The 25,897-nt window shown below is 51.1% G+C and overlaps 1 protein-coding gene and 1 long non-coding RNA gene across 12 annotated transcripts in view; one reads left to right on the plus strand and one right to left on the minus strand.

The window, feature by feature from the left end:
* LOC103638248 (uncharacterized) overlaps positions 1-22,835 on the minus strand; it is a 65,385-nt gene extending 42,550 nt beyond the window's left edge. The window contains exons 1-2 of the long non-coding RNA XR_558649.2: positions 22,604-22,835; positions 21,973-22,062 (exon numbers count right to left, since the gene is read on the minus strand). This is a non-coding gene — a long non-coding RNA (uncharacterized lncRNA). The remainder of the gene's footprint in view (positions 1-21,972; positions 22,063-22,603) is intronic.
* On the plus strand, positions 1-25,878 carry LOC100281881 (uncharacterized). Of its 11 annotated transcripts, none has more exons than NM_001407998.1 (6): positions 1-300; positions 3,824-3,966; positions 17,338-17,512; positions 17,585-17,752; positions 24,778-24,887; positions 25,231-25,878. In NM_001407998.1, the coding sequence occupies exons 2-6, from the start codon at positions 3,895-3,897 to the stop codon at positions 25,258-25,260; spliced, it is 555 nt and encodes a 184-aa protein (NP_001394927.1). In that variant the 5' UTR covers positions 1-300; positions 3,824-3,894; the 3' UTR covers positions 25,261-25,878. The 11 variants fall into 11 exon arrangements, 10 of the variants coding, with proteins under 10 accessions (NP_001394927.1, NP_001394926.1, NP_001394840.1 ...); NM_001407997.1 differs by having other exon boundaries at positions 17,603-17,752; NM_001407911.1 differs by having other exon boundaries at positions 1-277.
* Positions 25,879-25,897: the final 19 nt, after the last annotated feature.

Genomic DNA, 25,897 nt, shown 5'->3' on the forward strand with positions numbered 1-25,897 from the left:
AGGGAAAAAGGAAAACGAGGCATAAAATTAGGAGTGGTCTTTGGGGAATTCTGTTCCGCAGAATCCGAGTCCAATAGCTCTCCTCCCCAGGGCTTTCAACTTCTCCAAACCCCATCTCGCCGCCGAGGCCGAGCGAGCAGAGCAGAACACCACGTCGGCGGCTTTTCCCTGTCTCTCCGCTGGATACTACACCCGCCGCCGCAGCGCCGATCCTGTCCGAGTCAAGCGGAGCGGGGGATCGGATTGGTTGCTTCCTTCCCTCCATCTCATGTTGGTGGTAAGCAGGCCTAGCTGGTTCGGGTAGATTTTCTTGTCTTCCCTAAGTTCTAAGCGGTGTTGTTGTTCCCCTGTCATACCCAAACACATCTTCGTTTGCGTTCGTCTAGTTGCTCCGCTCTGGAGTTGCGTGCTTCGTGCCCAGCTGGTAATCGTATGGCCCTTGCTGTTCTTGCTGCTGCTGTTGACTGTGCAGGATGGACTAGTTTCAACCTTAGGATCTCTTGCTACCTAATTCAGGTGCGGGTGCAGCTTAAGTCGCATAGATTTTGGGTTTTCAGCTGAAAATCACGTGTCCCATGCCAGTTGCGCCCGTGCGTGGGGTTTTAGCACGGTTCAATTGAGCTGTTTCAACAAAACCTTATTATTGCGCTCGTTTCTTGTACTTGCAGTTTTTTCTTCGTGCCTGTGTTTTCCGATTAGAGTTACTTTGTTCCACGTTTAGTTATACTTGATTATCCTGCGGACAACCTGATATTGTTTCCTTGCCACTGTCATCCCAATGTGCTGTTGATAAACGAACGACAATTTATCTTATCTAGTATAGGAAAAATCAAGTTGATTGCCACTAGCTTTGGATTATACTGGTTGCTTGTGACATTCATTATATTTTAGGTTAATTATTGCAAAAGTAGAGTGTCATGTACACGGTTAATTAGAAATATGTCACTAATTTTGAAAAGTTAGAAACTAGTTCATTTTCAAGCCACTCCATGGCATCAAAATGAACTAACCATCTAATTTTACAAAAGTAGAGTGGCATGCATACAATTAATCCTTATATTTATTTTATATCTATTTGTATAAAGAGCTCGCCGTGGATAGGAAGGGGTGGAAGTGTGCAATTCACGTGCCAGAACCTTGATTTATAGTTTCGCTTTTCCTCCTTAATCGTTTGACCTTTTCTTGTGCCCATTTAGACCTTGCTGGTTCTTGTGGGTTTTATCTCTTTTATGTGTTCCCCCGTTTCGTCGTTTTCGGTTCTCCTTTGCCTTTGTTTCCCCTTTTTTCTTTGGGGGTTGAGCTCTGAGGTTTTCATACGGGGTTTCATCTCTAGCCTACCCCAACGTGCTTGGGACAAAAAGCTTTGTTGTTGTTGTTGTATATCCTGCATATTTTTTGCTGACAATTTGGTAGAATTATAACAATTAGTCCAAAAATTGGATTACTCCTTTTGAAACATTAATGATTATTTATATCAGACAAGAGGGTACCACACAATCTAAAAGAAAGTTTTATAGGGCGACCTTTAGACCTGCTACTGCTATGTATGTTGTATGGTGCAAAATGTTGGCCTACACAAATGACAACATGTTTAACATATAAGTGTTATGGAAATGTGTATGTTGCATTGAATTTGTGGCCATATAAGAAGGGATCAACCTGGAACAATGATATACATGATAGGCTAGAAATAGCATCAATTAAAGAAAAGCTTGTCCAACACCGGTTGAGAATTGAGATGGTTTGAACATGTCCAACAGATTCCTCCAGAAGCACCAGTGCATAGTGGATCCTAAGGCGCAATAGCAATCGTAAGAGAGACAAGGGAAGACCGAAGTTGACATGGGAAGATACAGTAAAAGAAGACTTGAAAGGATGGAATATACCTAAAGATTTAGCCTTTAATATGAGTGCATGGAAGACAACTATCCATATGCCTAAACCTTGACTTGTGGTTTATGTTGGATTTCAATTCTAGCCTATACCAGCTTGTTTGGGACTAAAAGGCTTTGCTGGTGATCTGTATTAGATAAATTTGAGCCTATACTACTCATACTGACATTGTTATTAAAACGTCGTTTAAACGACAAAACGTGTTTAAAAGTTGGAACGTCCGAACGTTTTAGGTTTAGGGCGTAGAACGTCCGTTTCGAGTGTTTAAGCGTCCAAATAGCGTTTTAGGGCGTTTTAGACGTTCTACCCGTCCTGGGCCTTTCTTGGGCCTTTAGCATTTTCTAGGTCACTTTCCTAGGCACTGGCCAGCGCTGGATGCAGCGCCCTCACTCCCTTAGCCAGCCGCCGCTCTGCTCTCCTCTCTCCTCTCCTTAGCCACAGCCGGCCGCCGCTCTGCTCTCCTCTCTCCTCTCCTCAGCCACAGCCAGCCGCCGCTCTCCTCTCTCCTCTCCTCAGCTAGACAGCCAACCGCTGCTCTCTGGCGCCCACAGCAGCCCAGCCGCGCCCACAACAGCCCAGCCGGTAGCCGCTGCTCTCCTCAGCTAACAGACCACAGCAGACCGCCCTCGGCCCTCCACGAACTGTGGCACTGCGCCCACAGCAGACCATATTGGTGAGCACTGATTTTGTGCAACCATATTGCCCAACAATGAATCAATCATTCATGCTCAACCATATTGGTGAGTACTGATTGTGCAACCATATTGCTCATAGTGAATTTCAATGGCAACAAATAGTGAGGCAAATGACTCCTATGACCCACTCAAAGATCAATCACGAAGGCCAACGTCAAATGATCCAGGATGATCTTTTTATGCTATTTGGTTTGTGAACTCAACTTATGTATGAACTTATTCTATATTTGAATTTCTATGTCAAGTCTGAAAAGACGTTTCAACATTCGTTTAAACGTTTAAAAGTTAAAAAGTTGGTTCATAACGTTTTAACGTTTTACCGCTTTAATAACCATGCATACTGACTTAGATGTGTGTTGATGGACACAAAATGTGGTGGTTTCTCAAATTTTTAGCGGGGGCGATTGCAACACAAATCTGCTTGTTACTTAATATAATTTCTCCTTAGTCCTTACCCTGGAAATGTGATGAAAAGAGTACTAGAAACAAGATTCAATGTCAAAACTTTGATGCTCTGTGCTATACTGAACTCCCTGACTCCCTGTGAACTTTCTGAGGCCATCTGTCTTACAAGTTACAACTTCCACCCAATGCTTAACAAATCCTAGGTGGCATGCATACTTGAATCGTACTTGCGTTATTGCATGCATTTGGAATTTAAATTGGCCTCTTCTTTCAATATAGGACCATAAATGAGCTAGTGTGCTATGTATGTTCACTGTACCAAAGTGTGACCAGGCTGGTTTTTAGGTGGAAAAGAGTGGCATAACCCAAAATGTGGTGGCCTCTGTAGTATGCTTTTGCTTACGTATGTGCTACTTGTTGGGAGAGCTCAGCACATGATGCTGTGGTTTCTTCTGGTGCCAGGATATGGCCTAATGGTGTTATCTCATTAGGTAGTCTCTAGTAAGTAATTACTCCAACCTAATTAAGATGGACTTTCTGCTTACCAGTCAAATTTTTGCTTCTTGATGTTACTAGAAAAATGATAAGTACTAATTGAAGTAGTTCTTTTCTGTTGCTAAATGATATATTTTTTAACAATAGCTGTTGAGTGCCATTAGAGTGAAATATCGAGAATAGACTGTCAGAATTAAGTGCCCATAGTTGCAGTTTTCTAATCCACACACAATCTTATGCTGGTGTAATGGTTGGTTGTTTACCTGATGCTGTATTTGCTATTTCGTTATATGATTTCCCTCTTTCTTCTGTCAATATATTTTGTTTCTTCATAGGACTGAGAGATGGAGTTTTAATTTCAAATAGCATCTAGAGGACTGCCACTAAGCTTTTAAGTTGGTATATAATGGGTGGCTGTTGTTGCTGTTCGTCGAGAACATCTGAAGCAGTTAGAGCACGAGCACCAGTTGATATATATGTATGGAAATTCGCTCTCTTTCTTCTCTACATCAATGTTACTATCTTCCTTTTTGTGACACAATCCATACCAAATAGCATAAAGATAATGTCAGTGAGTCTGTCTTACAATTGTCTTACTATACTGTCAAAGATGAAATAGGCAATCTGTTATTGTACTCTTTATGTTCTTTTATGGAATACGCAGGAGAACTGCTCATCTTTGTATTAAGAGAGAAAAGGGGGATCCGGAACTTTGCCCCCTGCTCTGGACCAAGCAGAGAGGGCTGCCAAAACAAACACAACTGAGACTAACTAAACAGGCAATATGGGTAGAACCTGACCAACACTCAGAAAGCCACTAACTAGCCCACCCTTTGAACTGGAGTGAGTTCTTTAAGATGTTTGGCTTTGGCAAAATACCAAAGATGGTGTTCTTCAACAAATTGTGCAGGGTCTTCTGCATGCTGCGCTGAATTTTATTAAAGAGAATGGCATTCCTATGCTTCCAAAGAGATCAAGCTCCTAGAATGATGACCGAGTTAAACTGCTTTCTTGACCAGTTTTGAGAGGTGCTCAGTTGCTCTCCTCCATCAATTAGCAAAAGAGGTCTCAACTTGACTTGAGGCTGTTGAGGCAAGGCCTAGCTTCTTCTTGGTCACAAAACACACATTGCTGAGGGTGGGCAAGACCTTTGCTAGCCGGTCAGCCGTCCAACACTTATTTCTAATTTCTAGCCATAGGAAGATTTTGCACTTTGCTATAACCCAAGTTCTCCATATATGCCCCATGGCTCAAAGGTCACAGATTGTCGGAAGAAGGTCGAGTAGGCTGATTTAACTGAATATTGCCCAGAGCTAGAGCATGTCTACATGTGTTGATCTTCATTAGCATTGAGGGCCACTTCTTGGACAACATCCCAAAGATGAAAAAACTCATAAATACTAGATGGAGAGAGATTTCCTTGAATATCAGGGATCCATCATTTGATCCTCGAGAACCATCAACTACTGTTCTTGTTTTTTTGAATCTTGCTGAGCTCCTCAAACAGATGGAGCTATTTCAGCTATAGAACAACCCAACGGCCACTTATCAGACTAGAGCAGAGTTTAGACCCATTACCCACCATCGTTGACACAACAATGGAGGAGAGAGCTAGGGCATTCTTGTGGACAAGAATTTCCACCCCTTTCCAAACTCTTGAAGACTCGGTTTTTTTCAAGCCATAGCCAACGAATTTGGAGAGCCCAACTCATTCTTTCTAGATCCAAAATACCTAAACCACTGAGGTTGATAGGTCTTTGTACTTCGTACCGTGCAACCAAATAGGATTTGCCATCCAATTGTTGTCTACCTTTCCAAAGAATCTTCTCAATTTGTCAATAGCCTTGATGAACCATTTAGGGACCTTGATGGCAATAAGGACATGGATTGTAACATCAGGGATGACAAACCTCACCCAGGTGGCTCAACCGACCATATTCATTAAAGTTGCCTTCCATCCCGGAAGCTTGTTACTAGTTTTCTCAATCCACTGCCATAAAACTCTTCTTGTCAACTTCTTGTTAGAGATAGGGAGATCCAAATAGATACAAGGGAATTCAACATGAACATAAGGGAGTGACTACTCCATGGCTTGCACCTGGTACTGATCACATTGAACGGGGATGGCACAACTCTCTTGCATATTAGTGTGAAGACCTGAGGCCTCTCCAAACTTGCTGAGAACATTCCTCGTGAGTTGCATTTCTTCTTCATTTGGTTTAATGAATAGAACCATGTCATCAGCATAAATCTATCGTTTGACCTTGAAAACCACAAGAGGTTGCAGCAAACCTAAGCCTCCCGCTTTAAGAAAGAGACTATTAAGGACATCCATGACTAGAATAAACATCATTGGCGAAAGGGGGTCTCCTTGAAGAAGACCTATCCTATGGCTGATCTCCTTTCTAGTTTGCCTATTAAGAAGGATGCGAGTTGAGGCAGTGCCAAGCAGATTAGAGACCATGTTGCACCAAATGGGACCAAATCCTATATGTCTTAAACCTTCTAGCAAGAATTGTCTAAGAGACCGAGTCAAAAGCTTTGGAGATGTCCAATTTTAGAAAAAAACTAGGAACCTTTTTATTATAAAGGTGTTTTATTGTTTATTGGACCATGAGATGATGTCATGAATGCAACACTCGTTTATAAACGGATTCTGGTTGGCTGCCACGAACGTGTCTAGATGAGGAGCCAACTTATTTGCTAAGATTTTCATCACAAGCTTCACAAAGCTATGGATTAGGCTGATTGGGTGAAAATCTTTTGGAGTAAAAGCTTCATTCTTTTTGGGTTTAAGGTAAGGTAAGCCAAGTTGAGCAACCACGGTTTTCTATCATCTCCCTGTTGAAGAGTAATAATTGTCGTCAAGAGTAATAATAAGGCAAGTTGAAAGCAACCATAATTTTCATGCGCTCAGCCTTACCATCCTGAGAAGAGGTGTAGGGACAGAACATCCGGAGCTGTACGCCATGGGAGAAGGATCGAGCGGAGTTATCAAACTCATGATCATTGTTATACTGGACAACCTTAATGGTGCGACCAAATTGAGTGAAAACCCACGCGAAGAAGTGTTGAAGAGTCGCAAAAGTATCAGACTTTGAATGCAAGTGAAAAGTCCACGGATAATGAGAGCAATCATCAAGAACCACCATATAATATTTATAACCCAAAACACTAATAACATGAGAGGTCCACAAATCATAGTGTATATCTGTATGAGATCAAAATTTTGCATAGCCTGAGAGGAGCTAGAGATGACTGAACTACTACATAACTTGTACAACATATCGGGGCTAGGATAACCGAGTTGATGATGCCAAATTGCCAAGTGCTAGAGGTAGCGGGAGTAGTTAGTGTGTGCGACTGCAGCGAGGACGAAGACGACGATGTAGTAGAAGCAATAGGTGGAGAAGTGGACGTAGGCAACCGCAGGTTGTACATGGGCTGGAGCTATCACATCGGACAAGAAGGCTTTGGGCAGCGAGATCCTTCACAGACAAGCCAAAAGGATCAAACTCAAATAGATCAAGAGGTATAAGTGGTAAATTCACGAATAGATAAAAGATTTTGTATGATATGGGTTGACAAGAACATTGCGAAGATGGAAAGGCTTGGGAAGAACTGAATCACCTACAAATGGGGATAATGTTCCCATTGCCCACAATGATAGATGAAGGACGAGACATGAGGTGGGTGAGAAGAAGAAATTATTTCAGTGTCTGGAGTGGTGTGGTAGGATGCACCAGAATTAGCAACCCAGTCAGTGACAACAGGAGTCAGGGTCATCATGCTGAAGGAGCTAGCAAGTGACAGCTGATCCCACCTGTTGCAGTATAGAATACAATACCCTAGCTGCAGGAGTACAAGATATGGAACCCTAGTGGGCCAGACCTATATACACAGATACTCTAACACCCCTCGCAGTCGAAACTCTAGCCACTGCAGATGTTGAGACTGGATCGAAACTCCGTGAACACCACTGATGGGAGCCCCTTGGTGAAGACGTCGACGAACTAGGAGGTGGTCGGGACGTGAAGAACGCGAACAGCTCCACAGGCGACCCGTTCGCGGACGAAGTGAAGGTCGATCTCGACATGCTTCGTGCGCTGGTGTTGGACGGGGTTGGTGGAGAGGTAGACGGCGCTGACGTTGTCGCTGAAGACCAGGGTGCTCGTGGCCAGCGGGCTGTGGAGCTCATGGAGCAACTGACGGAGCCAAGTCGCCTCAGCCACGCCATTGGCTACGACGCGACACTCGGCCTCAGCGCTGGAGCGGGAGACAACCGGCTGGCGCTTCGACGACCACGAGACGAGGCTGTTGTCGAGGAACACGGCGTAGCCCGAGGTGGACCGACGCATGTCTGGACAGCTCGCCCAGTCGGCATCGTTGTAGACGCGAAGCTCAGTGACTGAGGACCGGCGTAGAAGGAGACCGAAGTCGAGAGTGCCTCGCAAGTACCGCAGGATCCGCTTCATCGCGGTGAGATGCGGCTCCCGAGGGTCGTGCATGTGGAGGCACACCTGCTGGACGACGTAGGCGATGTCGGGCCTGGTGAAGATGAGATAATGAAGGGCCCCGACAATACTCCGGTAGCCGGTGGGATCGGCGACCGGTGGGCCGGCGGCGGAGAGTTTGCCTTGTGTATCCATCGGAGTCTCGCAGGGCTTGCATTCAACCATGCCAGCGCGTTCAAGAATGTCGACGGTGTACTGCTGCTGGTGGAGGAACAGGCCCAGGAGACGGCGCTCGACGGTGACCCCCAGGAAGTGGTGGAGTGCCCCCAGGTCCTTCATCGCAAACTCCTGCTGGAGGCAGGAGATGATGCGACGCAGAAGCTCAGGGGAGGAGGCGGTGAGGACGATGTCGTCGACGTAGAGGAGGAGGTGTGCTGTATCTGAGCCGGGACGGAGGATGAACAGGGACGTGTCCGACTTGGCCTCGACGAAACCCTGCGAACACAAGAAGGTGGCGAAGCGACTGTACCAAGCCCGGGGGGCCTGCTTGAGGCCGTAGAGGGACTTGTTGAGCTTGCAGACCATGTCGGGGTGAGCAGGGTTGACAAACCCAACGGGCTGCTGTATCTGAGCCGGGACGGAGGATGAACAGGGACGTGTCCGACTTGGCCTCGACGAAACCCTGCGAACACAAGAAGGTGGCGAAGCGACTGTACCAAGCCCGGGGGGCCTGCTTGAGGCCGTAGAGGGACTTGTTGAGCTTGCAGACCATGTCGGGGTGAGCAGGGTTGACAAACCCAACGGGCTGGGTGCAGTAGATCGTCTCCGTGAGGGTGCCGTGGAGGAAGGCGTTCGTCACGTCGAGTTGGTGGACCGGCCAGTCCCTGGATAGTGCCAGAGTCAGAACAGTCTGGATGGTGGCAGGCTTGGCCACCGGACTGAAGGTCTCGTCGTAGTCGACCCTAGGGTGCTGGGTGAAGCCCCGAAGCACATAACGAGCCTTGTACCACTCCAGGGACCCGTCGGCGTGCAACTTCAGCTTGAAGATCCATTTCCCGGTGACCACGTTGGTGCCAGGGGGAGAAGGCACCAAGTCCCAGGTGTGGTTAGCCTGGAGAGCCTCGTACTCCGCTTCCATGGCGCGCCACCACTGTGGGTCGGCAAGCGCACCACTGACAGTCGTGGGTACCGGCGGAAGAGCCGGAGAAGAGGTCGCGGAGAGAATTAGGCGATCAGGCGGCCGAAGGATACCGGCCGCGCGCCTGGTGACCATCGGGTGGATGTGTCGAGGATCCCGGTGGACGATGACGGGGTGATAGGTCGGGGCCTCAGCGCGAGAGCGAGTCGGGGTACCGCGTCGACCACGACGCTGGTACGTCTAGATGGGGTCGGTGTAGCGAGACGACGGAGCGGTGTGGGATGGTGCAGAAGGCGCCGGTGCCGCACGGGGCTGTGCGGGAGACGTGGGGGTCGCGCGAGGCGACAGAGGGGACGCTGAGGCCGCACGTGGTTGTGCGGTGGAGGGCGGTGCTGAGGACGCCGAGGCCGCACATGGTAGTGCGGGGGTGGGCGGCGCAGGCAGGGCCGCGCGAGGCGACTCAGGGAGCGCCGGGGCCGCACGTGGCTGTGCGGGGGTGGGCGACGCAGGCAGGGCCGCGTGAGGCGACTCAGGGAGCACCGGGGCCGCACGTGGCTGTGCGGGGGAGGGCGTCGCAGGCAGGGCCGTGCGAGGCGGCGAAGTGGACGAACCGGCGGGAAACGGGGGCATGATTATGGGGACACATGGTCGAGGTCGGGGGACACGTCGAGCTCGGGGGACACGTCGAGCTCGGGGAGAGGCAGCGGGAGAGGAGGAAAAAGGGAAATCCGACTCGTTGAAAATGACGTGACGAGAGATGAGGACTCTGTGGGATGTGAGGTCAAGACACCGATACCCCTTATGGTCGGGGGAGTAGCCGAGGAAGACACAGCGAGTGGAGCGAGGGGCGAGCTTATGAGGAGCAGTGGAAGCGAGATTGGGGTAGCAAGCGCACCCGAAGACACGAAGATTGTCGTAAGAGGGATGGATGCCGAAGAGAGCGTAGTAAGGAGTGGGGTGGGCAACTGCCTTGGTGAGGAGACGGTTGAGGAGGTAGGTGGCAGTGGCGAGGGCCTCAGGCCAGTATCGAGCGAGAAGAGAAGCCTGAAAAAGTAGAGGGCGCACGAAATCGTTCGTCGTGCGAATCATACGCTCAGCCCGGCCGTTCTGAGGAGACGTGTAGGGGCATGGCATGCGGAGGTGGACGTCGCGAGAGAGGAAGAAGTCACGAGACACATTGTTATAAAACTCGTGTCCGTTGTCACACTGGATGCTTCGGATGGTGCGACCAAACTGAGTGGAGACCCAGGCGAAGAAGTGAGACAGGGTGGGATAAGTGTCAGACTTCTGACGTAAAGGAAAAGTCCACATATAATGCGAGAAGTCATCGAGAATGAGTAAATGATACTTAGATCCAGAAATGCTGATTACAGGAGATGTCCATACATGGGGACCTAACTGACAAGCATGACAGAGGTGCTCAAAAGATCTCCTACAACCTGAACCAGAGGTGCTGCTGGAGAGCTTGGACATCACCTCGTGGCCGGGGTGACCAAGACGACGATGCCAAGTCACAGAAGAGGCGGCCGCAGCAAGGACATGTGGGGCAAAAGTCGATGTAGGGGAAGCAGGCAGGCGGAGTGTGTAGAGCGGCCCGGGGCTGTCACACCGAGCGAGAAGGGTCCTGGTGGCAAGATCCTTCATAGAAAGACCAAACGGGTCAAATTCCATGGAACAAGAGTTGTCAGTAGTGAACTGACGGACGAAAAAAGATTTTGAATGATGTGGGGGGCAACAAGAACCTTGGATAAACGGAAAGGACCGGGAAGGACCGCGTCACCTACTGAGGTGACGGGAAGGGCAGAGCCGTTTCCAACCACGATGGAAGAAGGAAGGGAAGGGTGGGGGGGGGGAGAGGTGGAGGACAGAATACCTGCGTCCGGGGTGGTGTGGTAGGAGGCACCGGAGTCAGCCACCCAGTCAGAGACCGAGGTGGGTGGGGCCAGCGTCATCGTGGAGAAGGAGTTGGCGAGAGACTGCGTGTCCCACCCATTTGTCCAGGGCCCCCACACGGGCTGGGTCGGAGGCCCCGGAAGGGGAAGGAGCCCCTGCTGAGGCTGAGGAGGTGCCGAGGGCGCTGCCGGAGGTGGAGCGGCAAAGAAGACCTGCTGAGGGGTGGTGGGGCGAGGGGCCGAGGCACCCGCGGACGGCCCAGGCTACATGTGGATGGTGCCAGTCCACGGGTTGTAGACAGATGGCCACTGGGAACCACCTGTCGTGTCACTGGATCCACTCTTGCGACCACGTCCGCGACCTCCCCAGAGCCATTAGGCTGCCGAAGAGTTCCAGGCGACGGGGGACCGAAGTGCGGTGAAGAGGAACCCCCCGGAGGCAGAGGGGCAGCCCGAGGAGCGCTGTAGAGCGCCGTGGCGGGAGCGGCGGTCGCAGTGGCAGAGAGGCGAGGCTCCTCGAGAAGCAGATCGTTCTTGGTCTCCGCAAAGGTTGGAAAAGGCTTCATGCGGGTAAGAATGGGCGTCACACGATCGAAGCGAGGGCTCAAACCGCGGAGGAGGTTGAGCACGAGGCACTCGTCGGTGATGGGGGCCCCGAGGGTGCGGAGAGTGTCCTCCATCGTCTTCATCTGACGGCAGTACTCGTCCACAGAGAGATCGCCCTGAGCAAGCTGACGGAAGGGGATCTCGAGGTACAGGATCCGAGTCTGGCGGTGGCCGAGGAACTGAGCCTCAAGGGCACCCTAGATCCGGTGAGCGGTATCGTCCGGCACGCGAACGATGTCCTGAAGTTTAGCCGTGAGGGTGCCATGGATCCAGGAAAGCACCACCTCGTCCATCAGAAGTCAATCCTCTGACGGGTCAGGGACCGCTGAGAGGACGTGGTCGGCAAGGGCGTAGCAGCGGAGGGTCTGCAGGACTTGGTCGCGCCACCGGGGGTACTGAGTGGAGTCCGGCGCAAGAACGTCGGTGACGGTTGCCCGAATGCTGGTGAGGGCCGCCGCCTGAGCGTGAAGAGAACCGCGAAGGGTTGAGGCCGGGGTTGGCGTGGGCTCGAAGGTGTCGGCGCTATGGCGAGCGGACGTGGGGGAGCCATCCGACATGCCCTTGCCGGCGAGACGGTGGTAGGTCTCGGCGTACTGACGCTCGATGGCGTCGACAACCGCCTGCTTTTGCTCAAGAGCACGAGCGTCGTCCTGGGCCCGCTGGCGAGCAGCTGTAACGGCTGCCCGGGTGGCGGCGAGAATGGCAGCAACATCATCCGAAGGAGCGCACAGGGAGGAGGTGATGGCGGACAACTGGCTGTAGACAGTCGTCGGCAGGGGGCAGCTACGCACGGGAGCCCCGCCAGTCGTGTCAAGTGGGACATGTGGAAACCCTGGCGCTAGCAGTTGGGAGCGAAGCAGGGCGGCATCCGGCAGGGAGAGCACAGGAGCCGGCCGAGACCCGTCGGGGCTAGGGGCGGCCGCGAGTGTGGCGGATTGGGTCGGCGCGGGCCGGGGTGGCCCGACGGTGGGGGGCAGCCTAGTAGTGATGACGGAGGCGTGCCCCGTCGGTGCGCCGGGAGCGGCGATGGGGCGCGCAAGGGCGGAGACAACAGATGTGGTGGGGAAGGGCGCCGCAGGGGGCGCGGTGACTGCCGTCGGCGTGCTGACCACATAGGGTAGGGTCGCCAGGGACGCAGCGGTGCGCGGCGGTGCTCCTGCCGCAGAGGGGAGGGGTGCCGGAGGGGTGGTGGGTACCGACAGCACGCCGGCCGCAGGGGAGACGAGCACCGGAGGGGCGGCGAGGCCCGGCGGCGCTTCTGCCGTGAGGGAGCTGGTCGCCGGAGTGACGGCGAGATCCGGCGGCGAGCCGACTGCGGGGGAGGAGACCGCCGTGGGCGCGCCGGCCATGGGGAAGATGGCCGCCGGGGGCGCGACAAGAGCGGCACGGTAGGAGAGAGGAAGGGGAGGGAAGGGCTCGCCGGCGCGTGGGGAGAAGGGTGGGGCGGCGACCGACCCGCCATGGAGGGGCGGCGGCAGCTGGAGGAAGGGTGGGGGCGGCGGCTGTAGGAAGGGAGAAGGAAACCTAAAGCTCTGGTACCGTGTTGTAGTATAGAATACAATACCCTAGCTGCAGGAGTACAAGACTATATGGAACCCTAGTGGGCCAGGCCCATATACACAGATACACAGATACTCTAACACCACCCACCAAGCCGCGAGTTCCATAACGGAACTAGTGGGGTGGTAGGGGTAGAAGCGGTGGCTAAGGTGCCGATGGCATAGAGGGAAAGGGGCCAAGAGGGTACCTCGAGCCGTGCATCGTCAGGTGAGCTGTTTGGGGTGGAGGCAGATGCGGGGAAGGTCTACCAGGGGATGGGCCGGTCCACATGGAGACGCGACTAGTCTACGGGTTGTAGAGAGAGGGCCAAGGAGTGTCCTCTTGACCACCCTTGTTGGTTCGCTTTGGGGCCAATCACCAAACGAACCCTAGGGCCGGCGCACGACGTGTAGGACCTTGTGGTTCTCTCTACGGGAGCGTGGACTGTCCGCACTTGGTGGCCGGACCATCCGCTACTGCGCAGAGGGGCTTCAGTCTTCCCTGCTGACGCGTGGACCGTCTGTGATTGGGCAGTGGACCGTCTGCGTGTGCGCAGAGGGCTTCAAGATCTTCAGCACCTAGATCTCGCCCCTCGGGAGGGACCCCGTCAGGGAGGAAAGGTCCTAGGGTTGTCTTGGGGTCGGCAGACCACCCAAGACGCCTCTAGGCGACATAGAGTCGAGGATGGGTGAAGATTGTGGATGAGAAAGGCTAATTACTTCTACTCCTAGGGCAAGAAACGTAAAGACAATGATAATAGATTGATTTGGATCGATTGTGTTGTGTTCCAATCGGTCGTACCCCTTCATATATATAGTGGGGAGATCTGGACCTGTTCCTAGGCGTATCCCAACAGATTCTTGTGCGATTAGTTGGATAAACACGCATGAGATAAGGATTCCTGCCCGAGTTAATCTGATCGCGGACCGTTCGAGCTATACATGCGGATCATTCGGGGCGTGGACCACCCGGGCCACATGGCCGGACCGTCCGGCCTTCCCCAGGTGCCACAAATGGTGCTCAACAACCCTCACCTCCACGTCCACCCTACCATCGATAGCGACCACTACCCATAGACCCCGCATTCCCCTAGGTCCGGACTGGGAGGGAGGGTGCGTGTAGCCAGAGGCCGAAGGGATAGACGAGCGCGACCACGAGCCCCCAAGGTAGGAGTGGAGGAGGGTGGTCGCAAGGTCTGGCCCCGGGGGTGGATCTGTAGAGAGTGGTAGCGGCATCGAAGCGAGGAGGTGCCCCCTTGGTGAGCTCCTCGAGGATGATGTTATTGCAGACCTTGGCGAAAGACAAACAATATCGAATGTAATCCAAGTCCGGAGGTGATGGTAGCGCTTGTTGAGATCACAGAGAAGGTCGAGGACGAGCGTGCAATCGGAGACAAGCACCCCGAGGTCACAAAGGGAGGCCACAACGCCTTTCATCTAGCAGCAGTACTCAGTGATAGAGAGGTCCTCTTAGATGAAATCTGGATGGCGACATTGAGGTGGAGAGCTTGAGTCTTGCGGTTGCTGAGGAACTGCTCCTCGGTGGCAACCTAGGCCTGACGAGCAGTGCCACCACGCTCGTGAATGATATCTTGTAGTTCAACAGTAATCGTCCCGATGATCCAAGAGAAGACCACACTAACCGTCTGACGCTAGGAGGGGGATAGTGAGGGACACTATGTCCGTGAGGACGTGGTCGTCCAGGACGTAGCACTGTAGGGTGAGGAGGACGAGGTCCTACCAACATGCTTAGGTGGAGGAAGTCGGATCGAGGATGACGACAACCAGAGAGCGGATGTTCTAGATACCCGTCGCCTAGGCATGGAGGTTGGCGATGACGGCAACCTCGTGCGCCAGGGGGGTGGTCAACCACTTGGGGTTCTGTGAGAGGGTCGAGGCAGGGAGAGCCAAGTAGATGGCTCTTAGCCTCAGCATGGTAACATGCATGGGTATTGACGACAATCTGTTTGTGCTCCCAGCCTCCCAGACTAGAGCAGCGACACGTTCATGCTCCCGAGCAATAGCCACAACCGCCTTAGCAACCATGAGGGCTGCAACTAGATTGGAGTGGGCAATCACGATGTCGGGTGCGGAGCAGGATGGGGCGCTCGGTGCGGGGGAGGTCGTGCCTAGGACAGTAGCGTCAGGGCCGAGGCCAGCTAGGCCAAAGGTAGCTAGGCCCGTGCCCAGGCGAGGGGTGGCCAGGTCAGCAGCGCCCGGGCCGGGGACACCAAGGCTCCGCTGTGCGGTGGAGGCGGGGGCGGGCGATGGTTGAAGGTCAGGGAAGGCGGTGGTGTTGGTGGATGAGTGAAGCCCTGTCTTAACCGAGGACCAGCATTCAGCAACGAGGTAGAAGAGAGCCAAGGGGAGGAGAGCCTGCTGTGTGGAGAGGGGGCCGCCAGCCATGGTGGTTGTGGCCTGGGAGTGACTGATGGCGGTATGGGGTAACTGGCAGCTGGGGGAGGGGAGGAGGGAGGAAAGAGTGGTTGGATACCATGTTAGAGGAAGTGAAACCCTAATTCATTGAATGGTCTGAGTAGTACATATATCAGAATTACATGGGCTGGGCTCTAGCCTCATAACATTTAAATAGAAATACAATAGTCTAACATGATCCATTAAGTTCAGTCCATGGAGAAGAATTTGGAAAAGTTGGGCACCTCTTCGGTGCAGATTCTTTCTGTGGCTTGCTAAGAATAATCGATGTTGGACAGTGGATCGTCTTGCCAAATGTGGTCTCCGTCACCTGGAGGTCTGTCCCTTGTCTGACCAAGTTGATGAGACCCTCCAACACATTCTCCCTCGGTTGTGTCTTTTCCAGTCAGGTCTGGGTCTTGATCCTGCAATCTTTGAACTTGGCTGACATTGCCCTCTTGGTGGCTGATTCGTGTTTTTTCCCTGGTGGGCACTGGGCACTCTCTGTCAAGCTGGTGCCCAAAATTATGCTTAAGGGGCTTAACACACACTGTATTTTAGTGGCCTGGGAAATCTGGAAATTCAGAGGCATGAGTCTTTGGGTATTTTCTCTTCTAGGTCCTACTACATGGTTCTGTTTATGGGCTTCATCACCTTTGAACCATGAAAAAGACTTTGGAAATCTTGGGCTCCTCCAAAATGCAAGACCTTTTTATGGTTGGCCATGTAGAACAAGTGTTGGACAGCTGACAGACTGCAAAAGAGGTCTTCCTCATCCGGAAGCATGCCCTTTTTGTGACCAAGAGCAAGAAACGGTACAACATTTGTTGACTAGTTGTGCCTTCACCAGGCAGTTTTGGTACAACATTCTCTCCCCCTTTGGTATGGGCCGGCTCACTCCCGGGCCAGAGGAAACTACACTTGCTGACTGGTGGAGAGAAGTGGGCAATCGAGTGCACAAAGGCTTTAGAAAGGACGTCAATAACGCCATTATCTTGGGAGCATTGCTTATGGTTACATCAAAACATAGTTATTTTCGATGGAGAATCTCGGACCATTGGCAAGGTGCAGAGAAGCTTCCTAGATGAGCTAGCTTTATGGGTCTTGGCTGGTGCCAAACACCTCTGGAGCCTAGCTCTTGCTGCTGCTCGTAGTGCAGCAAGGTTGTTTTAGTAATTTTTGGTCGCCCTTTTGTACCTTTCCTTATGGATCCATTTATTTATGCCTATTGTTGGCCACCATAGGGAGGCTTTTGTACCGGTCCTCTTGGACCTTAATCCCTTTCTTCTTAATATAATGAGACACAGTTCTCCTGCGTTTTTCGAGAAAAAAAGAAACCTGTGTGTGTTTAAGGGCTCCCAGCCAAATATTCAACTCCTCCATAGAATAAGAAGTGAGGGCCTTCTTTCGTGTGCTGCTGGAGCTTCTGAGTTGCATGAGCTCCTTAGTAGGTCGCTAACCCCAGCTGGTTAGGTGTTGGAAGTCCTGGTCATTTATGTTGTTTCTTATGTAAATCCCCTTAGGGGCATGTATTGTACTCAGGTTGGGTAGCTTTGACCTTTTCCAACTGTTTTCCTACTAAAATGAAATGACACACAGCTCTTCTGCGTCGTTCGAGAATTTTTTGTTACACAGTGTGCATTTGTGCTATTTAGTTTAATATAGTTTGTTAATTGCAAAATTTCCAGTCATAATTCATACTTCAGTTGACCTTGATATAGCTTCATGTGTTTATTAGCCTTACAAACTATTAATTACCTTGCTTGTTATTTAAGTTTTCTTAGATTTTCTTGTTCTATAATTCAGCATCAACAAAATCTTGAGGAGCAGGAGCCATTGTCTTCAATTTTTGATGGATCATCTCCAGCCTCTGCAATTGTTGCAGTAGACACAAATCTGGATACTTCCACACCTGACACATATCGAGCGCCGCCTGCACCCTTGCCTTATGATGTTATTTTGGCAGTCCCAAATAACCCTGGTAAATAATTGACTAGCAGTTATATGACTGATGATTATTAACTATTCTTACTGTCTTAATGGTTGATCTTAGGTTTTGGAAACTCTGTAGGTTTGGAGAAGCCAGACACTAAGAGCAAAACTGATGACCAACAAGAGTCCATAAATGATCAGGAGTCTTTAAAGGTGGATGAGTCATGTAAGAAAAGTGTCACTGAAGATAAGGCTGATGAGGAGGATGTTTGCCCTATCTGCCTTGAAGGTTGTGTTTCTCTTGTTCACTGAAAAATTTATTTGCATAGTTTTTTTTTCTTCCTCAAACACGCAGGAGACCTGCGCATATTCTATTAAAGAAAGCTGTCCCCTCACGATCCTTACAAACAACCATTCTAACTCCCACTAAGAGACCAGAAGGGTTGTAACACTGAGAAAAAGATCTCCCAAGCAAACTAGGCTAACGACCCAATAAAGACTACATCTTGCTGCCATCACGATCTAGGCCCAGGAATTAGAGCTTTTTGGCTCCAACAAGACCCCAAATTTTCTCAACTCTCCCTTGAAGAATTTATGTGCAATCTGTAATTCTGTAGGGAGGTGGGAATTCCATAAGGTTCAAGCCCCCAAAATCACAGTGCTATTAAATTCCTTCCTTTGAGCTTTGTTAATGTGGCAACTTGCTTCTCTCCACCATTCAACAAAGCTTGGTTCAGATTGCCTGGGAGTAACACACCCAAGACTAGCAGATGCTAGTACCATGTCCTTTTGTTAGCGTGATGTATAGGACCACGGGCCCAGGGGGGTTCGGCTGCAACCCTAGGGAGTGCGGCTGCTGTCGCCTCCCTCCCTGGTTTTGGTAGTGTTGGTTATGTTTGGCAAGGATTCCCTAGATTAGCTCTTTCCTTTCTAGATTAGATCTTTCCTATTCCTGGGACATCCTTGCCTATATGTACTGAGCCTTGGGCTCCCTCCATAATCAATCTACTATCTTTCCCAGCCATCCTCTTTCATGGTATCACGAGACCGGGACTTTTCTCTCTCGCCCTTCCGCTGCCCCTGCGCACACTAGCTGTGCATCGGTATGGTTGGGACTCCTCCCCCCTCCCTCGTCGATCCTGCCGATCAGCCTCGCCAAGACGGGATGCTCCTTCGCAGACCAACGCCGAGGCTCGCCGCGCCCTCCGCGAGGCTGCTCTGGCCGCCGCTCAGGCAGTTGAGCAGGAAGTCGCCGACGCCTCCAACGAGCGCGACGCCGCCGCGGAGCGCGTCCGCGCTGCCCTCGCTCGGGCGGTCAAGGCCTGGGCCGCCGCCGCCGCCGCCGCGGTTGATCGCGTCGAACAGCCTCACGCGGGCGGCGAAATGAGTGTCACCCACGCCATGGTGCTCCACGAGGCCGCTGCCGTCCTCAACCTCCACGCTCAGGCGGTCTCCGTGCAGAACGCACGCAGCCTGGTGCTGACCGTCCTCGACACCGCCGACAACTACCCCCTACCCCCGTTGGCGCGAGCAGTTCCTCCTCGCCGTCACCAAATACTCGCTGCTAGACCACGTCCACAGCGACTCCGTCTCGGCCCTTGCTGACTGGACTCGGATGGACGCCGTCGTCAAGTCATGGCTCTACAACACGGTCTCCGCTGACCTCGCCGACGCCATCGACTTGGGCGGCGAAGCGGAATGTGGAGCTCGTGGAGGAGCTGGCGTAGCCAAGAAGCCTCAGCAACACCATTGGCGACATCGCGATACTCAACTTCTGCACTAGAGCGAGAGACAATATTCTGACGCTTGGAGGACCAGGAGACCAAGTTGTCGCCGAGGTACACAGCATAGCCCGAGGTGGACTTGCGCGTATCGGGACAGCCAACCCAGTCAGCATCAGAGTAAACCACCAAATCATCTCTCGTCACGTTGTCTTCGACGAGTCCACCTTCCCTTTCGCCGAGCAGCCCTCACCGCCCACGGCTGCGGACTTCACCTTTTTAGATGAATTCTCTAACTCGACAGTCCCTCCTATAGGACCGCCGACCATGTCTTCTGCAGGATCTCCAGGTTCTCGTGGTGCTGTTCTTTCTGCGCCCCCAGTCCCCCCGGGGTTCCTCGCACTCCCGGGTGCTGTGCCACGCGCGGCCTTGACTCCCTCCTCGCCGATCGAGGCGCTGCTGTCCTCGCCACGACCAGTCGTGACCTCGACCACTCCCGCGCCACGCGCGGCCACGCTGGCCTCCTCCGCACTCCCACGCCGGCCTCCTCCGCACTCCCACGTGCGGGACAGCCGGGCTTCCCCGCGTTGCCACGCGCGGCACCGTCTCCACCAGGCGCGCAGCCCCCAGTTCTGCGCGTCTACTCCAGGCGCCCCAAGCCAGTCGCCCCAGCACTGACTGGACCGGCTCCTGCGCCAGCCCCTGCAGCACCGGCTGCTCCTCCAGCACCCGTCCCTCTTCCCTGGGGTGCTGTCGCCGTCCCACCCACGGTCAACCAGCATCACATGGTGACTCGGGCCAAGGACGACTTTCGCTTGCCGGTGCTGTACCATGCTGCGCCCCTGTCTCCGGTTCCGAAGACCTTCCATAGTGCCCTTGCCGATCCCAATTGGTGGGCTGCTATGGAGGAAGAGCATATAGCGCTTCTCCAGAACCAGACTTGGGACTTGGTTCCTCGGCCCCGACATGCCAACACTGTCACGAGCAAGTGGATCTTGAAGCACAAGTTTCACGTCGATGGTTCTCTGGAACGCTACAAGGCTCGTTGGGTCCTTCGTGGTTTCACCCAGCGTCCTGGCGTTGACTTTGCCGAAACCTTCAGTCCCGTCGTCAAGCCTGCCACAGTCCGCACGGTGCTCTCTCTGGCTCTCTCCCGCCAATGGCCAGTTCACCAGCTCGACGTTAAGAATGCCTTCCTCCATGGCACCCTGACAGAGACGGTGTTCGCTGCTCAGCCCTCCGGATTCGAGGATCCTGCTCACCCTGACTTTGTTTGTCGCCTGAACAAGTCACTTTATGGGTTGAAGCAGGCTCCTCGTGCTTGGTACAGCCGCTTCGCCACGTACCTGGCCTCCCTCAGCTTTGTGGAGGCCAAGTCAGACACTTCGTTGTTTGTCTACCACCGAGGTTCTGACACAGCCTACCTGGTCCTCTATGTCGACGATATTGTTCTCACTGCCTCTTCGACACATCTTCAGCGGAAGGTCATCCTGGCTCTCCACCGGGAATTTGCTATGAAGGATTTGAGAGAACTTCATCACTTCTTGGGGATGCAGGTTCAGCGCACTACTGATGGTATGGTTCTCTCTCAGCGGCAGTATATGTTGGACATCTTGGATCGTGCTGGCATGGCGGAGTGCAAACCTTGTACTACGCTCGTCGACACCAGTCCCAAGATCTCAGCTGACTCTGGAGCTCCAGTCGCCGACCCGTCAGATTATCGCAGTCTTGCTGGCGCCTTGCAGTACCTGACCTTCACACGGCCCGACATTGCCTACGCCGTGCAGCAGGTCTGTCTTCACATGCATGATCCGTGAGAGCCTCACCTGGCAACTCTCAAGCGCATCCTTCGGTACATTCAGGGTACTCTTCACCTGGGTCTTCATCTCCGTCCGTCGACTCAGGATGACTTGGTGGTTTACTCTGATGCTGACTGGGCTGGCTGTCCCGATACGTGCAAGTCCATCTCAGGCTATGCTGTGTTCCTCGACGACAACTTGGTCTCCTGGTCCTCCAAGCGTCAGAATATTGTTTCTCGCTCTAGTGCAGAAGCTGAGTACCGCGCTGTCGCCAATGGTGTTGCTGAGGCTTCTTGGCTACGCCAGCTCCTCCATGAGCTCCACATTCCGCTTCGCCGCGCCACAATTGTCTACTGTGACAATGTCAGCGCAGTTTACATGTCCTCCAACCCGGTACAACATCAACGGACGAAGCACATCGAGATCGATCTTCACTTCGTCCGTGAGAAGGTCGCGATGGGTGCCGTGCGGGTTCTTCATGTTTCCACGACATCCCAGTTTGCCGACGTCTTCACGAAGGGGCTGCCTTCTTCGGTGTTCACTGAGTTTCGGTCCAGTCTGAATGTCCGTGGCTAAGCACCGACGTTCAAACTGCGGGGGCGTGTTAGTGTGATGTATAGGCCCATGGGCCCAGGGGGGTTCGGCTGCAACCCTAGTGGGTGCGGCTGCTGCCTCCCTCCCTGGTTTTGGTAGTGTTGGTTATGTTTGGCAAGGATTCCCTAGATTAGCTCTTTCCTTTCTAGATTAGATCTTTCCTATTCCTGGGACATCCTTGCCTATATGTACTGAGCCTTGGGCTCCCTCCATAATCAATCTACTATCTTTCCCAGCCATCCTCTTTCACTTTTGAGGCGCCGCAGCGAGGTGGGGCTCTACCCCCTCACAACGCCTAGGCGTTTATGCTGGACTCCTAGGAGACACCATACACATATTGTAAGGTGTTATAACTTATAAGCTAGAATTTTATATACTAGTGCAGTACTACATACCTGCTTTGTTCCCAATTCTTGAGCCCAAGTTCCTTTCTTCCCTTTCCAAAAGCTCTTCTCCCATGTAGCATCCATCCCCTTTGAAGGAAACTACATGGCAATTCCAAATTCAGTAGTCTATGACAGGAAGATAAGTAAATGAACAGGTTATCAGTTGTTGGGAATTAATAGGAAACAATATTCAGAGGCAAGATAACAAATTAGCACGCACTAGTGCATGCATGAGCATGGCAATATGACATCATAATCTATCTCTAGTAGCCCACGAACTTAGAGACTGAAGTATTTAACCCTAAAGCTTACTAATTACTAGTCAACTACACCAAAGCCATATAACAGAGTGAAGGACAACCAATGATTTCAAGTCGCCTAGTCGCCTGGTCGAACCCTGGGACCGACCAGGCGACTAGTCGTGATTAGGTGACGACTAGGGCGACTAGTCGACCCCTAGTCGGTCCCTGGTCGTCCTAGACTAGTAGTTATACTTATATAGGTATATATATAAATATACATGTATACATTATATAAATTAGAACAAACAACTAGGATAAACAAAGTAACATGTTGCTTCATTGTTTAGGGTATAGGGTTATTTAGGGTTTAGGGGGAGAAGTGGGGGAGCAGGAGGGACCTTCAGATGACGTGCTCATCTCGTCACTGGTTCGCAGCCACCGCCGGTTGGAGATTGCAGCAGTGCAGCAGGCGAGTAGGACTGCAGAAGGGGCAGGGGACGCAGGGTGCTGTAGCCGCCGGCAATCAGGAGTTCAGGACTGCAGGGGCTGTGCCAAGAGAGGAGAGGAGACGTGCAGGTTGGAGCTGTTGGCGGCTAGGATAGAACAGAAGAGGAGAGGGTACTCTAAATTAGACTGCAGATGGGCTAAAAAAGGCCCAATAGCTAAACCCTAGCCGGGACGACCAGGACACATAACTCGGACGACTAGTCGTCCTAGTCGACGATTAGTCGGACGACCAGGACGACTAGGTCTTCTAGTCGAGTCGTCCAGCAAATCGTGTCCTAATTGCCGACCAGCCTGACTAATCACGATTAATCGCGATTAGTTGGACGACTTGAAATCATTGAGGACAGCACAAAAGAGGTAAAGCAAGGGTGCATGACACCCAAAAACAGGGTTGAGTGCAAAATGTTGGGATTGAGAACAGTGGGCCCAAACACTCAGGAGCAAAGATGACAGCTAGCTTGACAAAACGGATGGCTGGGACCAGGAGCTCAAATGTCTTGTCAAGACTGCCCCGTCCCAGGGGCGGACCCACAGGGTGTTCTAGGTGGGCCCTGGCACACCCTAAGCCAGCCCACCAAGGCCCAGCCCCTGTATCTTCTTCCCCAGTTCGTCATCGGTCTTCATGTTTTCATGCAGAGTCGACTGCGCCAGAACGCCGCCGCGGCGTTCGTATGTCGTGCGCTCGTGCCTATGCCTAGCCTCTTTGCGTCCAACACCTGTAGCCCTGTACCCAGTCGGTGCCTAGTGCCTACCTAATCCCAGTGTTCACGCATAGCCGTTGTGTGCCTAGGTTCTAACTGCTATTATCTTTTCAGTTTTTTACCGGTGAAGTTAGGGTGTCTAAGGTTGTTTTCTGATGATTTAATTAATAATCTCCCAATTATGTCATACTTGCTTGCCATGTCTAGTAGATTTTGCGTGTGTATTTGGGGGTTGGAGTAGTGGTATATGTTGATTATAATGGGAATTCATGGTTTAAATTATGATTATTTTAAGCAGCAACGCTAATTCGTCCTAGTATACCAACACTGATTATACAAAATTGTATATAAAAAATTGTTGTGGCACACCCTATATAAAATTGTTGTGGCCTTCTCTTATTTTGCAAGTAAGCTGCCATCTCTATCCTGATTCCAGTAACTTTTGGACACATGAGAGCATCTCCATATTCACCAGCCAAATGTTGCTTGAACCTCTTTATGGCTCCTGGAACCTCTTCTCCACACAGGATACATGTCACCCAGTATATGTTGGATAAGTTGGACACCATACGAGTGTAGGTCGTGTCGTGGCGCCTCCAACGCCCAGCGCTTCTACCACGCCTTGTTGCCTAGGTCACATAAACCATGGCTAGTACTGTACTACAGGGTGCCAAAGCTGTTGAGAATGAGAAGGCACAAGTAGTTAAGATGTGCTGGACGTTCTCATAATTCAGCGAAGCTTGATCGATAGGTTATTAACTTCATATATTTGTTGAATCCCTTTATTTGATTGTGTATGGAGCTGAATGTACCTGCTGTGCTACTCTTTGTTCAGGTCTGCTGTTTTCTGGCTATCAGCCTATGTTAGATTTTTTGGTATCATATCTAGTTGTTAGCAAATTTCATGCTGTAAATAAACTTGTAATTGCGTCGATGCCAGTAGATGTTGCTACACTGTCCTTCATTCGTGTTGTGGATTGCACCGAGATAGCCTTAAGCAATTCACTAATCTGCTGACACACACTGTTGGAACCAATCTGATAGTGTAGGATATTGAAATTCCATAGAAGCCTCCCCTCATGTAAATTGTTTGTTGGTATTTTAATATTTCAAAATTAGTAAGGTTCACGTGCCTGAACCTTGATACGTGGCTTCTGTTGGGTTTCAACTTTAGCCTATCCCAATTTGCCTGGGACTAAAATGCTCTGTTTGTTGTTGGTATCTTGCTGACTTCAGTTGCTGATGTACATATGTACTCTGATTATTCTCAGCAGCCGTGCATTGAATGGCACCATCTAAGTTACATCTTATATTGTTGTATTGAACCTGAACATTCATGTAATATTGTTATTTATTCTTCACAGAATATGATGAAGAAAATCCCCGTTCTATAACTAAATGCGAGCATCATTTCCATCTTTGCTGCATTCTCGAATGGATGGAGCGAAAAGATACTTGCCCAGTTTGTGACCAGGTTAGTACTGAAATCAGTATCGGCTCTAATATATTGTATTAGACATGGGTGTTTTTTCCCTTTGCTATCATTTACTGTATATACATGGAGATCCATTCTTTCTTTTTAAAAGGTAACCTTTTTATCAAGCATTCAAGCTTAATAAAAACTTAGTAAACTCATGTAGAATGAGAACACACGGACTTCATCTATGTGGCTCTGTTATGGGAGGTGTTTAATTACAACATGTATATTGTTTTTTTTTCAGTTCAACTCACTAGGTTAGATACTGTTGCTTTTGCGCAAATTATTGCTTGAAGACATGGTTTCCCTTTTTTGCTGTAAGCAGCCTGTATTATTGCAGATTACTTTGGTGGATGAGATGTTCGAATAGGTTTGGTAACCTTGGTGGATCATCACTCGAAGCTGTTCGTTACTGAGAAAGTGCAGCAACTAATTTACTTTTGATATTGATCCATTCCGGGTGGCTCGCATGGTAATGAATTGAGGGGGCAAAAATTGAAAGGATGAATGTCATGAAATGTATTTACAACGCCTCCTTTGTCATGCGTTGTGTCATGCTATATATATGCCGGCTTGCGGGTTCATTCAGTTCAAAGTCCAGGACTATCCTTTTGCTTTTCTGAATTCAGAGTTTCAGACATCTGCTGGTTCTTCCAGGTTCCGGTCAGCTGTGTATATCATATATTAGGTGGTTGCAGGTAAAAATGGTCTAGAGGGTGGGGGTTGCTTTGTACAATCCACATGGTATTTAAGCTTCATGTATATAATCTTTTCTGTTTCTCTTCGTTTTGTTCTGCTGAATACTTGCAGATCCTTACTGTTCTGATAAAACTTACTGACTCCCAAATCTGTGCCAGACAAAACGTGTTTCAGGAACATAATACATCTGATAGCACTTGTTAAAACAGCTTTGGGGGCCTGCAAAAAACGTTCACATATGTGCTTCGTTGAATTTATGGGACGGGTGAATACCCCGGCTCTCAAAAGTTGCAATTCTCTGGGTCAAT

This window comes from Zea mays, chromosome 1 (genome assembly GCF_902167145.1).
Source record: "Zea mays cultivar B73 chromosome 1, Zm-B73-REFERENCE-NAM-5.0, whole genome shotgun sequence".
NCBI lineage: Eukaryota > Viridiplantae > Streptophyta > Magnoliopsida > Poales > Poaceae > Zea > Zea mays.